The sequence below is a fragment of the Linepithema humile genome, chromosome 4 (genome assembly GCF_040581485.1).
Source record: "Linepithema humile isolate Giens D197 chromosome 4, Lhum_UNIL_v1.0, whole genome shotgun sequence".
Lineage (NCBI taxonomy): Eukaryota > Metazoa > Arthropoda > Insecta > Hymenoptera > Formicidae > Linepithema > Linepithema humile.
Window position 1 is genome coordinate 1,954,564 of NC_090131.1, and position 13,505 is coordinate 1,968,068.

At 40.4% G+C, this 13,505-nt stretch overlaps 2 protein-coding genes and 1 long non-coding RNA gene across 3 annotated transcripts in view; 2 read left to right on the forward strand and 1 right to left on the reverse strand.

Moving 5' to 3' along the window:
- The first annotated feature begins 194 nt into the window (after positions 1–194).
- LOC105672312 (probable peptidoglycan muropeptide transporter SLC46) lies at positions 195–9,763 on the forward strand. Its single transcript, XM_012367174.2, has 6 exons — positions 195–2,752; positions 6,019–6,120; positions 6,937–7,074; positions 7,166–7,249; positions 7,770–7,926; positions 8,111–9,763. Exons 1-6 carry the CDS (start codon positions 1,753–1,755, stop codon positions 8,304–8,306), a joined length of 1,677 nt encoding a protein of 558 aa, XP_012222597.1. The 5' UTR covers positions 195–1,752; the 3' UTR covers positions 8,307–9,763.
- Positions 2,765–5,777, forward strand: LOC136999404 (uncharacterized). The gene is made up of 2 exons (XR_010889790.1): positions 2,765–5,489; positions 5,561–5,777. It is a non-coding gene; the product is annotated as an uncharacterized lncRNA (long non-coding RNA).
- A 674-nt stretch (positions 9,764–10,437) lies between the features above and the next one.
- The window catches only part of LOC105672153 (uncharacterized), an 87,326-nt gene continuing 84,258 nt past the window's right edge, over positions 10,438–13,505 (reverse strand). The window contains exons 15-16 of the mRNA XM_012366883.2: positions 13,116–13,499; positions 10,438–12,363 (exon numbers count right to left, since the gene is read on the reverse strand). Coding sequence (XP_012222306.2) covers positions 12,164–12,363; positions 13,116–13,499 — 584 coding nt within the window. The 3' untranslated portion in view covers positions 10,438–12,163. The remainder of the gene's footprint in view (positions 12,364–13,115; positions 13,500–13,505) is intronic.

A 13,505-nucleotide genomic window follows, 5' to 3' on the forward strand; every position in this document is an offset into this window, starting at 1 on the left:
TCGCCACGAGCGACTCAGCCATACGAATAGCTCGGAATTCACCGTCGTAAATAATGACACTTAGGTGGACGGCCCTGTCTAAAATAGGCTCCGACTGTAGAACGCTGGGACCGTGCGTCGTAGTGATTACTTTATCAACGAATTGTCACATTTAACAGCGCCTCGTCGAGTTACGCGCGGCAGTGATTCGACGACGCTCCCTGTTTACGCTCAGTTGTCATCCGTTCGACATCGTCGCGATCGCCGGCACTCTTGTTTTGCGACTGTACGCTGCAAATTTCTTCGCGTTCTTCATTAAAATAAAACAAATCGGCCGACAGTTCGAAAATGTTTGTCTTTGCGCGACCGTTCGCAGTTCTTTACGTATCGTTCTGCGCGAGGGAAGAAACGTGTTTGGGTGACGTCGGATCGACGACTGTTTAATGTGACGAGGAAAAATTTCTCAAGGGAGAAGAACGTGTCGCGGACCGTCGAAAGCTGCGTGACCGAGCATTCGGATGGATCGCCCAGTGAAAGGAGTGCACAATAGAGCTTGCGATCGTACAGTTTCGTGAGCAGCCCCCTTAGAAGTTGTTGACGCGTCAACTGACGAAGCGCAAGAATCATTCGCACCGTGGGAAGCCTCGTGGCGAGCTTCGAGGCCGCAATTATTCCAGCAACAACGACGCTTTTTGCACCGTTCGACGTGGATAGCGCGCAGTTGGCCGAGAATCGAGACCGCGGTTGACGAGCAGAAACAATGTACCGTAGAATCGTGAGGTATATGAAGTCGAAAAGGATCATCATCCGCCGACGCAGGAACAAGTACTCCTTAGGCAGGAAGATGAGCACGATAATTATGACGCGTCGTCCTTTCGTCAACATGTCACCGTTGATGAAGCTGGATTAAACTTTTATATAAGACGGCACTTATCGCAGGCACGTTCCCGTGAAGAGATTTGACACGAGAATCTTAACTCGTTTCGTCCCGGAAGTCGATCTCGTATCGGGATAATTGCCGCGTTCCTCGCGCGACGGAGAAAAAGTGAACGGACGGAGCCGCGGACGATAAGCCGATCGGCCGAAGAGGGATAAAGTAAGGGCGCGCGGTGCACGACGACTCCCGCGGGGCCTCTCTCGGGCAACCGCGAGGCGCGAACGTCATCGGGTGCCGCTGACCTTGACCCGAAAACTCCTGCGGGGCGGAATCGGAAGAGGCTCGACGCCGACGTCGCGAAGCATTATAGTCGCGCGCGTCATCGTGCCGAATCGTCGCCGCGGGAACGCGGCGATTTGGCGCGAGCGTCGGCGACGTTGCCCCCTTTGAGGGGGCACCGCGTGCGGTTTAGTATCTAGGTGGATGTACACGAAGACGGATCAGCGGCACTCTCGCGCACGCAGAAACGGCGCCGTAGCTCGATCGCACGGCTAGAAGAGAACGAGCGGTGCCGCGACTAGAAGAGAACGAGCGGATTCGGGGTGGAGCGGAGCGGAGGCGGAGTGACGCTGCTGCAGGCGGTGAATGACGGCGAAGGAAGGAGACGAGCAGCCGTAATGCTTGCGACAGTGCATTAGCCGGGGAGTCGCGCGAAAACCGCCGATTTCTCTCTCGCGTGTCTGAAACCCGCGCGCTGAATCGGGCTGCGTGCCGAGCGATTCGGCTTGATGATCCCGGATCGATCGCGCGATTCGAATGATCCGGAGACGCCTGTAACGCCAATCGTTTTCGCGCGCGTGTATGTGTGAAGTGAGACACCTCTTTTCGACGTAAGCATGTCGGAGATCTCGACGACGACCGGCGGTGCACCCGCGAAGGACCCGCCCGAGAAGAAGCAGGCGTCCGACAAGCCCAGCAGCGCCTTCAATTGGAAGTCGATGAACATCCGGCAGAAATGGTCCTACCTCACCAGTAACATCACCGTCGAGCCGATGGTCGCGTGCTACGTGATACCGAGCGTGCTCTCGGGATTCGCCGTGCAGAATCTCATTCTGGAGAAGGCGTGCCGGGTGAATCTCGCCTATTCGGACGAGGTGTGCTCGGCGCTGACCGCCCGGAACACCACCGGCTACGAAACCGAGGAGACGGCGGTGCAGCAGATGGTCGCGCGTATGCAGACGTGGAAAACGCCGCTGCAGAGCGCCCTGCCGACCATCCTCATCCTGTTTATGGGCGCGTGGAGCGATCGCACGGGCCTGAGAAAGCCGTGCATGCTGCTGCCGATCATCGGCGAGTTTTTCAGCAGCATCACCTGCATCGCCTGCACCTACTGGTTTTACGAGCTGCCCATGGAGGCGGTGGTGCTGGAGGCGGTTTGGCCCGGACTGACCGGCGGCTGGTTTACCATGTTCATGGGTATCTTCAGCTATATCGCGGACATTACGTCCGTGGAGTCGCGGACACTCAGAATCGGTGCGGCCAATGTTTTTCTGTCGCTCGGCGTGCCGATCGGCATGGCTTTATCCGGGATTCTCTACACGACGCTGGGTTTTTACGGTGTCTTCACCATCTCGATGGTGTGCTACGTATTGAGCTTCGTGTACGGCCTAGTGGTGATCAAGGAGCCGTCGAGGGTGCTGGTGAAACGCGCGCAGAAGAAGAAGATCCCGCCGAGTAAAGGCAAGTGGTCGGTGTGCGCCTTCATTAAGAACTTCTTCTCGTTGAGGCACATCGAAGAGACGTTTCGCGTCGCGTTCAAGAAAGGGGCGAACAATCGCCAGAAAAGGGTCATCGTGCTCATGGTCATTGTTATGGTCGTCATCGGGCCCCTTTACGGTGAGTTGCGCGAATCAACCGGGTCCCTTATGACAATTCCCTCGCCCTTTTCGGACAACTCGCACATAATGCGAGATTATTTCGACAAGAGAAAGGAAAGATCGCCGAATGCCAAGCCAAATTATTCCATGCGATGTTATTCAAAAAGTTCTTTTCAAATAATAGGAAATTTGCACGTAGATTTCTCTAAACTCTACACGTGTTCCGTATTTTATGTGAATATTTCTTCGCTCTTTCTGCGAGACATTCATCTTATAATGTTATATATTTTCTTCTAAATGCTATCGCTATGAAAATGATATCTGTGTAATGTAGTCAGGTTATTTACATTTTTAGCATTTGCTTCCATAATTAATTTTTCCAATTTTTTATTGCTTTGCGAGAACGCATAATTATTCAGAAATTTAAACTGACTTTCTAGATACGTGTACGATAAAATTAAAAAGTGAAGAAGCGAAAAGAGCCAACGTAGATTATTCGTACAAAAAGGACATGTATTGAAATTACAAAACATACGATACAATCGTTTCAGCTTGTTATTCTGACATTGAAAAAAACCTGATGACAGACCGAAACGTTCCTTGTGTTTTGTAATTTTATGTCCTTTTCGTAACGGCGTTGGCTCTTTCCGTTCCTTCACTTTTTAATTTGAATCATTGCAACTTTTATAATTTATAAATTTTACATGATAAAATATATACGATAAAATTGTGAAATAGTACAAAATTTTGCACGACACATGTTATCATTTTCTAAATTAATTAATCAATCTTTCGCCAATTATTTCTAAACGAAAGTAACAACTTATTAATAATTATTCGAATTATTACGAACGAGAAGTGGCCTACGAGGTCAGAAACGCGCGAGAAATCTAAAGACTTAAATGTGTGAATGACGCAATGAGTTTCTTCTCGGTTAAATTAGAAAAAGACTGGCAAAATCGACACGGTGGTAGTTAAAAAATAAAATACATTCATCATTTCCCGCGAGCATCCGTATTACAGCAAAAGTGCGGTTCGCCGCAATTCTCGTTAATCTTGCTACTCGCGTTGCGGTAACTGTGCGCATTCCCATCGGTAATTACTTATGTCCGACAGTGTGAATATATCACGTACGAGGGGAAAGTAAGAGAAGACATGTACAAAATTGAACATAATCATGCGAGCGCAAACGCACAGCGCTGCTGCAACAACACGCAGATACAACAGTCGCGAATGATTCGCGCATTTTATTTTAAATATCGATGAGTACATCGGTATAAAATTTCGAAATGTATAGAAGTACGTCTTTGCGCGAAGCTCGATGTCGCGCTCGCGTGTAATCGACAACGAAGCGTATTGCATCGCGTCGAACGTAAGAAGCTAGACGTTGAAAAAGGGAAAAAGGTTGACAAACAAAGCAGTCGATACGGTATTACATAAAAGTTCTTACGAAGATTTACAGCTTCCAGACAATCGCGTAAGATTTATTCGCGCAAATGCACGCGGTTCGACAAAGCGCGGCTCGTCAGCGGAAATTTACGGTACCGGCACGGAGAGCGGGATATCAATAATCGGTATCGGCAACGATGCGGCTTCCAGCTTTCAGCTGGTGGCTTGCCCAAGCACGCGACCACACGAATCATTCAATTTTTCAATTAGCGTGCATTTGTTACAGCGCGCTATCGCGACTTTAATGCGACCGTGCGCTCGGCGACGAGCGACACGCACAATTTCAGTACATTTTGCGGATGCCCTTGTCACAATTTAATTATATAGGTAGCCCCGTCGTTACAATGTCTGAGCACGCATTAGTACGTATTACCCCAGCTGCTAAGTGACGCGGGCAGTCGTCACGCTTATAACAATTCCGTGTAATAGGCGTCTTCCTGATTTTGAATGCCGTAACGCGGATATACCTGTAAGATGTTACTTTTCTTAACTCTCTCGCTGTCGTCACAGCCACTTGACCGCATCTCACAACATAATTACAATTGACGCTGATACGAGCAGCCTATTTTTGTAGCGTCGGACCGGTACACGTGTCCAAAAAGATCCCATTGTCTCAGTCAACCCACTGCCCTTTAAGAATAAATTTTCAAGCGTGAACGCTCGAGGCGCGAGATATTTATTCCAACACTTTTCGAGCTTGTGTGTGTGATTTATCAAGCGCGCGCGCGCGAAACCACACGTTACTTGCATGCAATCTCCATCACATGTTAACGCGGTTCGAACGCCGGCAATGTAATTTCAGATCTTTGCTCGTTAGAAGTACGCGGTGAAAGTCGATTGTGCCACATAGTAGCGATTTGATGAAAAATATTTTTAGTTTAATGCTGTGTAGCGATAGATAATATTGCGTCACACGAGAAACACGTGACGAATTTAAGCGGGACAAATTTGTGATTGCGAAATTTATACATTTTTATATAATGCATGTCAGTCTTAAATGTAATTATTTAGATTTGATGAAAGATATGTGGAAACAATTCTAATCATTATTGTAAAACTTAGAAACTATTATCTCGCGTCTTCATCTTTCTTCGCTTTTTTCCTTTTCGTAAAAAAACGTCGTTTTACATAATTTTAATTCCACATTTGACCTTCATAGTTAACTTCGTATTGCTACAGGAAGCAATTGTTGGTCTAATTGCTGCCGATGTAATCGTCTGAAAATCGTTTGTAATTGAACAGAAAAACGTTGCGCTTGGGTGAATCTGCAAAATATTGTCCCAGCTGCACCGACGAAATAAAATACGGTAATGACTTTTATGCAATACGATATTTTATTGCACGAGCAAATTATTATCAATTTTATATTTGCGTGTAGAGACACATAAGTCCGCGCGATGAATAAATTGCAAACGAGGTTTCGAGGTAAGACAAGGAGCTGAAGCTTACAATTAATGAATAGATTTCGCAAGTATTCGATGGTAAGATAACGGCAAGCTCGACACGATTCGAGCTCGCGCAAAAGACACGGCTTAACGTAGATTTCTTCATTAAAAATCAAGAGTCTGAGAAACAATTACGCAAAGATGTTCGCACATTTGAGCTATGCATCAAAACCGTTAAGCATGAATATTAAATTATGAATACCGAGTGTAATTGTTGGCAGCTGGAATCGGAATGAAAAGTCACCGAAGATCACAGGTGAAGTCGATGTATTTTCCTTTTTTTATTTCGTGCGTCAATCGGTATTTTTTCATGCCCGATCTTTAACCGATGCATGACAGGAAAAACTATTGCAACACGTAATATACTATGTTTCATACCTGTTTCTTTCAGGCGAAATGGCGGTTCTGTATCTTTACATGCGTTACCGATACAACTGGAATGAAGTGACATTCAGCATGTTCTCCACGTTCTCCATGGTAACTAATCTGATCGGTAAGAAAATCGTCATAAATAACAGCGTAGCGCGTTAATACACGTGGCAAAAGATGCGGGAGAAAAAGATTTAACGCGAGCGTTCGCGGGATTTTTGCCTGCCTTCGGTTCTTCATCAGTTTTACCGGTAATCTTGGAATTAAAATATAGCGTCGATTAAATTCTATGTATAGAATATAATCTCTTGCGATCTATAATCGCTTGTATTTTGCATCAATTGAAAATATCCGTTAACTCTGTTCTTATAATGGCACGTTCATTAACTTAATCATGCCTTTTTACGTTCACGGATCGATGAAAGCAATCGGTGATGCGTTCTTACGTAAGAATGAGTATCGTTGCTAAGCGGAATCATCGACTATCGCTTTTATTCTAACGGATCGTGGATGCTAGAGACTGCTTTGAAAATGCAATCGTTTGGCACAGAAGGACGGCGTAGCAAGTAATCAGATATTTTGCAACGGAATTGTTAAATATTATCACCGAATTAAATGTTATCAACAATAATGTATGCACGAGATAAAAATCGCCAATGACAACTTCGAGCTGTTTAGCGTCGTACGTGAAACTTTAGTACGCGAAACATTTCGTACTTTCTATTTGTCAAAAACTTTCCACCTGTCGATGTGGATCACGTAAATTTTTGCAACTTAATTTCTCTTGCATCTTCTTGCATTTTTTAAACCAACATTTGTCGTAGATAGAGTATTCTTTTATCTATTAATTTCTTCACTGAAATAATTCGAGCGGTTGTCATTATTGTTCCGCCAAAAAAAAAAAAGATGAAAAATAGAAAGATTTTCTTCTGATACGCAGGAACGTCGATCTCCGTTGGCATTTTTAGCCACATTCTCAAGATAGACGATGCGATCGTGGGTATCATGAGTTGTATGAGTAAAATATTGTCAAGTTTCGTTTACGCGTTCGCCACTACCACTTGGATGGTGTACGCAGGTCAGTCTTTTTAAAACAGTTAACTAATTAGTATCATAATGTAGCCTTAGTTCCGATATCTCTCTAATAATGAATGAATTGTGCGTTTCAGCCGCTATTGTGGAGATTGTGAATGGCACATCCTTTATAGCCATGCGATCGATAGCTTCTAAGCTCGTGCCTACAGACGAACTCGGTGAGTGATTGAATCGATCCTCCTTTCTGATTTTTACGCAGCTTAAGAGTCCCAAAAACTTAAAAAAAAAACACAGAACCACGAATCTCTCTTGAAATCATATAGTCGCCAATAAAGAGATTTCCCTTTTTGTTCAAAATTATATTCAAAAAATGTATTTCAACAATTACACGTTCTTCTATTTGAGTAAATGAATAAAGAAGCGTGAAAAGGCTTTTGCACAAGCCGTCTTTATAGAATTAGCTTAAATATAAAAATTACGACTATTATGCTGTAGCACCATTTAGAAATGTTTGCGATTTAGAGTCGCTCTTCACCTTCGCTTCGCTTCGCGGAACCGCGTAAATCAGATAATTTGGACACCGAATTATACATTTACGTGGCGACACTGCTAATTTCTCTCTTGTATCACGAGCAAAGCCTAACGAGGCCTTCCTGCTTGGCTAACGATCCGCCGAGGAAAATTCGACGCAATTTTTATTTCCCGCCCGAACCTAAGACGCATTACATAATTCCGCAGGTAAAGTCAATTCGCTGTTTGGCGTGTGCGAATCCCTCATGCCGCTTGTTTACGGACCGATGTACAGCGCTATTTACGCGGCAACGATGAACACATTCTCGGGGACGTTCTTTATCGCCGGAGGATGTATGACAATGCCTGCGGTATTTGCATTCTTGTAAGTAGATTAAATTGTTGGCTCGAAAAGAGACCGTTCTTTCGGGCAACGCATTTAAGCGTTCTCGATTCTTTTGTTATATTTTTTTTAAAAGACAGTTTTCAAATATTGCCAATTATCCTAATTCGACTGTCTTAATTAAGTTTTCAAAGCGCAATGTAACGTTGCGTTCCTTTAATTTCAGGTGGTTATATACGGAGCACCGGAAGGATCGTGTGAAGGAATCCGAACAGAAGGAACCCGAAGCTGTAATCAATTACAAAAACGAGGACACAACGGATAACAGTTTGACGACACCGAACATTCGGATCGTGAACGCGCAGAAGGCCGAAATGATGAATGGCATAGATAATACGGCTTTCGAATCTGAGCAGTTGTGATCTCATGTGATCCTTTTTTTTTTTTTTTTTTTAATACAAAGACATACGATGCATCAATAATACCTCATCAGAATGAAAGGACTGAATGGACACCTTAAAGGCCAGCTCGAGATATCCTGGTCACGCTGCTGGTGAACGACCCAGCGAATATTTATCTTACGAGAAAAATACCAAAGGAACGTTAGAGCGCAGACATTAGAAATATTGAAATTTGAGATGTAGGAACATTTCGGCGAGTCATTTTCATGTCAGTTCGATTTTTATCCTTTGACCCCCCCGCGATTCGTTAGGTGTAGATAATTTCAAGTAACAATTGGTCTTAGGTCAGTTTAGTAATAATTTGTTAGATATATATCGAACGGAACGAAATTTAACAGAGCTTGTTCTGAAACCTTTAAGGCCCAGAAAAATCGTGCGAGAATACGTCAGGATTCGAGACTACTATTTTCCGAGTTTTCCAACTCCCACGCAACCGTTAACAGTCAGTTAACTTATTCACGCAGCGTGTATCAAAGTTCAATTTATTCAAGATGTAAATAAAAAGACTTCATCGATCCTCCCCTTCATTCATGATTCCACTTACTGCAGCTTGTAGATTTTTTCAAAAAATCTCAAAATGTAGAAATATTCCGAATAAAGGATAACTACCGGCTTACTTTTAATTTAACGTTTGTAGCTGAAATAGTATTTAAGGAGAGTTATTAAAAAAGTATTACTTTTTAAGATCTGTTAATATGTAATTAAAGCAATCATTTTAGAAAGGATAATATTTCAAAATCGTCATTTTATGGAAAGCGTAAAAAATATTTTGCAATATATAAGTACATAAAAATAAAAAAAAAAAATTTTTTTTTAAACTCATTTTCAATAAAGTCTTTTCTATGATGAATGATTTTATTACATGTGATATATTATATATATATACATATATATGTAATACACATATATAATTTGTTATAATCTCTTGCAAATATCTCGCCGTTCAATTTAGTGCTCGTTTAAAAGCGACTAGTCGATTGTACGCGATAATAGCGTAGTATTTCGATAAAGTGGCGTTAAACGCGATACTATCAAAATTTTTATTTAACAATCTATGTCCTTTATTTTGGGTATACTAGTACAAACTGTACTTAAACAGATTACGACAACAGTGTGTGAAAGAAATATGTGCATCACAGATAATCATATTCAAAGTTGCTTACTCAATTTTCGCACAAATTTTTAATAACAAGCTTCTGATAAAATGCGAATTCTTTTTTCTTAGCACACATTTTATAAAAAAATGCTCCGATTGAGCACTATTTAATACTGGACGTAAAAGATTTTGTTGAATAAAGCTTCAACAATGTATATAAATGACAAAAGTCTCATTTTTAATTAATTTTAAGAAGAGTTTAATGCAAATTTTGAGATTTATGTATGCATATACAACAAAATAAATTAAAAATTGATTAAAATTTTTTTGTAGAATATTTACAGATTCCTATTCAGTATCACTATTTATCGATTATTAATATTTATTATCGAGAATGCGATTAGGCGTTCTTTGCTATTGAAAAAATTGAACGACGCGTCCTCCAATTTTTCGAAGACGTGATTAGGCGTCTTCTGATCGTTGCTAAAAATTGCTAAAATCGATAAAGTAATGCATTTGAGAAAAGGCTAGAACTTTCAAAAATATCCTATTAATTAAACAAAAAGAAACATAAAAAAAAATTTTTTTAAATGCAAATAATTTTCATTCAGTTTTTTTTATTTTAGCTATTTTGTTAATCATTTGTAGTTTTAGTCTTAGCTAATTATAAGTAGTGTCCGAGTCTTAGCTAGGATTTAATTCTCGACTAATTTGAATATCTCTGAAATATATTTGCGCGAATCAAATAAGAAATCAAATGCTTATATATTTTTTATATTTCATCAGATATTTTATAATTATTTTAAACATAATGTATATCTAATTTGTACTTTGTATACATAAATATGCAATATCCTGTACATGCATATATGAAATAATAATAGTATAAATATAAGAAGATAGAGATTCTTAGAAGTATTTTATTCATTTTCAAAGATGATGGATTTGGGGAGTATGCTTGAATGATGGTGGTTAAAAAAAAAAACACTTTGTAAATTCATGTTTTCAACAATTTACTCCTAGGCTCTTGTTCTGGCCAGTTGACTGAGACCGACGCGCACTCGCGGTCCCCTTTGTTACATAATACATAAAAATAATGGTATTTACAAATGTAGGGAGAAATGTTAGGCACTCAATGAACAAAACAGCGAAATTATAAATGATAGTGTATCGCGCGCACCGTGCGGGCGGATGGTGCTTCTATGGCGTGCAATGTATCCATGATGCACTCAGAGAGCAGAGAGCGAGATAAATTTTAAGGAGGTGTGAAAAGTAGAGTAGCGCAGCTATATGACATGGACGTATCAAACGCAAAGAAGGAAAAAAACAAATAGGTACGATCGGTTTCTTTTTTTTTTTTTTTTTTTCTTTTCTTTCAAATTTGCTCAACCTACGTCGAGTCGACAAACCAATTATCGTGATGAAATGACGCGTTGGAATGTTGGTGATCGGGTAACAAGCATTTTTATGTGGAATGTGCTCCGCGCGAAGTCTCACAAGTTCGTTTTACTTTTTTTTTTTTTATTTCTTTAAAAATTAAGTCACATTACCTAAGTACTGCAGTGTCGTTACATAACTTTAATAACGCTCCTCCCTATATTTTCACTGGCCTTCGTATTCGTTACGGTGAATGATGTGAACATTCAAAAGGAAGGATTGCTCATTACTCTGATCTTACGCGTATCAATGCGTGTGATTTTCCCCCGTATAGCCTGGGCGTGTCCGTAGACTAGAGTTCTCCTGTGTCGTTGACGTTGATTTAAATTAAAACGTAAAACTCGCGTCAAATGTTCTGTCGTTCAAATTTTTCCGCATTCGTGTCCAGATTCGCGGTGCTCGCAATCTTTCGCAGTTTATATATCCGGTTTCTATCGATTAAATCAGTTTCATCTCACACACTACTATATTAAACATAAAAATAAAGACGGTCATTTATTGTGTGCGAGCGGTTTCTCGACACTGCCAGTCCGATGTAATCGATGTCGTCTTTCGATTCTATATAATGTCCCCTCTTGCTATCGCTTAACTTTACCATTCGGTCGACATACAAATTGCGTGATATATCATTGTTTTTTTTTTCCCCCAAATACTCGTACGACGTAAAAGTCCACATTACGCAGAATAAAATAAGTTACAAGATTTGTCTATTTTTTTCTCATTAAAATATTATGATACAAATTACAATTATTTATGCTTGGAGTGTAAGAGCCGTTAGTTTATGAAACTAGAAAGCCTTTGTCGTTTTACTCGCGGTCATAAAAACTGTCTTTTTTTTTCCACGGATGGGATACAATTCGATTTGTACAATTATGTAACTTTATACATATATTCGTATGGTTGATATGACTCCGCGTTTATGCCTCGAAGATCGACGCGCGTTCGTCAATGCTCTGCGACACGCGCAAAAAAATAATATCTATTAATTAGTGCGGTAACATTCAGCCAGACGCAATCGCTGCCTTCTATGGACCAGCCGAGAGTCGAAGGTTTCCGCTTTCCCGACACGGTCGTTCAACGACGGCAAAAGGGCGCGTTGTACTATATAATAAAATCCACAAAACAATATACGAAAGATTGCTGTACATTTGGTCACTCAAGAGTTCGTCCTTAACCGTTACTTATCTAAGTGTTACGTTTAGCAGTACGTATTACGTTCTAACGGCCCTTAACTCGCTGATAATATCACAGATGAATGAGTTTCCGTGTTGTGCGTTACGCAACGCTATCTAAGGTTCTTAACAAGTGCGTTGATCCTCTCGATTTTCTCGTTGAGCATTTCCCTCTCGGAATCAAGAGCTGTTCTGACAGACAAAAGTTCATAGATCTTCCGTTCTAACTGAATAGTTTCCGAACGCAAACTATTCGACTGTATCACCAGTCTTGATGTTTCACTTGTTAGAATCTTTCTCTCCAGTGCCTTTTCTAAAAAAAAGAAATATATGCGATGTTTCAATGTATTGCATTTGATATTATATAGTGCATTTTTTCAATTGCATTCATGTGATACTGATTTTTATTGCTTATCACATTCAAATTTTATATTTCAAACATAAAAGTGGTTTCAAATATTGAAATGTACATTTTATTCATTTTTATGCTTTAGAATCTTATATCATATCGTTTGGCAGGCCTAGAACTTTACTGCGATGCATTAAAATCTTATATTTTAGAATTCTAAATCATTTTTTTGTTTAAATATAAGATTCTAATGCATCGCAGTAAGGACAATGTACATTTTAAAGTGTACATTCTAACCTAACAAATGTTATGATATAAGTCTATAAGACATAAAAATGAATAAAATGTACATTTAAACATTTTAGATCATTTCTTTCTTAAAAACACAAGATTTCAACGCATCACAGTAAAGTTCTAAGCCAAATAATATGATTCTAAAGCATAAATTCAAAATTCTAAAGCATAAAGATGAATAAAATGTACATTTAAACATTTTAGGTAATTTCTTTCTTTAAAACATAAGATTTCAACGCATTACAGTGAAGTTTTAAGCCAGCCAAATAATATGATATAAAAATCTAAAGCATAAAAGTGAATAAAATGTACGTTAAAAATGTTAAAATGTAAAATTTCAACATTAATGCCTTAGTTTATTCATTTTTCTGTCACTACACGTGCGCAATGTTATGTTATATGAAAAAAAGTTCAACACGTACCTTTTAAATACTCTTTATAAGCAAACATAACATCCTCGATTCCAGTCCACCTCGGCTTTTCTCTTTTCTCAACCATTTCGTCAGCGCTCTCGCTGATGTCTATGGTTTTACAATGTTGTTTCACACCATTCTCACCAGGCATAGGCAAAGCAGGATAATACATCGAAACAATATTCGGAACCAAGGGTGGTAACGGTGGCGGACGTTCCGGGATATGTTTTACTTTAACTCTGTCCAAAAGTCGCATTTTTTGAGGTGGTTTTGGTAAAGCTGGAGGATTCTTAGAGTAAACTTTGGCGATTCTTTCACAGTATGCAGTAACGGAGTTCGCGCATTTCCGTTTCTTGCGATCTGCCAGAACGTATTGCCATGTCACTTCTGCCTCTGCAA